Raw genomic sequence first — 345 nt, 5'->3', positions numbered from 1 at the left:
AGCTGCACAGGGTGTTTCAAATCAAGCAAATAATACTCCTCTGCCTGATATTGGTCTTCCCGATGGTGGCGTTCCTCAACAGTATCCTCAACAGGCAAGTCAACAACCGGGTGCTCCATTTCAGACTGTTGGACTTCCTGATGGTGGTGTTCCTCAACAGTATCCTGGTCAGACCCAGGGGCCAAACCAGGTTCCGGTTTCTACACAGCCTCTTGACCTGAGCGTTCTTGGAGTTCCAAATACCGGTGATTCTGGGAAGCCTCCTGGACAGCCTCAATCGCCTCCTGCATCAGTTCGTCCTGGACAGGTAAATGTGTATTTGATTTGTCCTATGTGTTTGCATGC

The 345-nt window shown here is 50.1% G+C and overlaps 1 protein-coding gene across 1 annotated transcript; it reads left to right on the top strand.

Moving 5' to 3' along the window:
* Window positions 1-4: 4 nt before the first annotated feature.
* On the top strand, window positions 5-307 carry LOC109132024 (splicing factor, arginine/serine-rich 15-like; the record flags this gene model as incomplete). The annotated part of the gene is made up of 1 exon (XM_019243175.1): window positions 5-307. A coding segment is annotated over one exon (303 nt), but the record flags the coding sequence as incomplete, so codon positions are not given.
* Window positions 308-345: the final 38 nt, after the last annotated feature.

The sequence above is a fragment of the Camelina sativa genome, unplaced genomic scaffold, assembly GCF_000633955.1.
Source record: "Camelina sativa cultivar DH55 unplaced genomic scaffold, Cs unpScaffold13163, whole genome shotgun sequence".
NCBI lineage: Eukaryota > Viridiplantae > Streptophyta > Magnoliopsida > Brassicales > Brassicaceae > Camelina > Camelina sativa.
The sequence above is the reverse complement of the archived record's forward strand: the minus strand, read 5'-3'. Positions and strand labels throughout refer to the sequence as shown.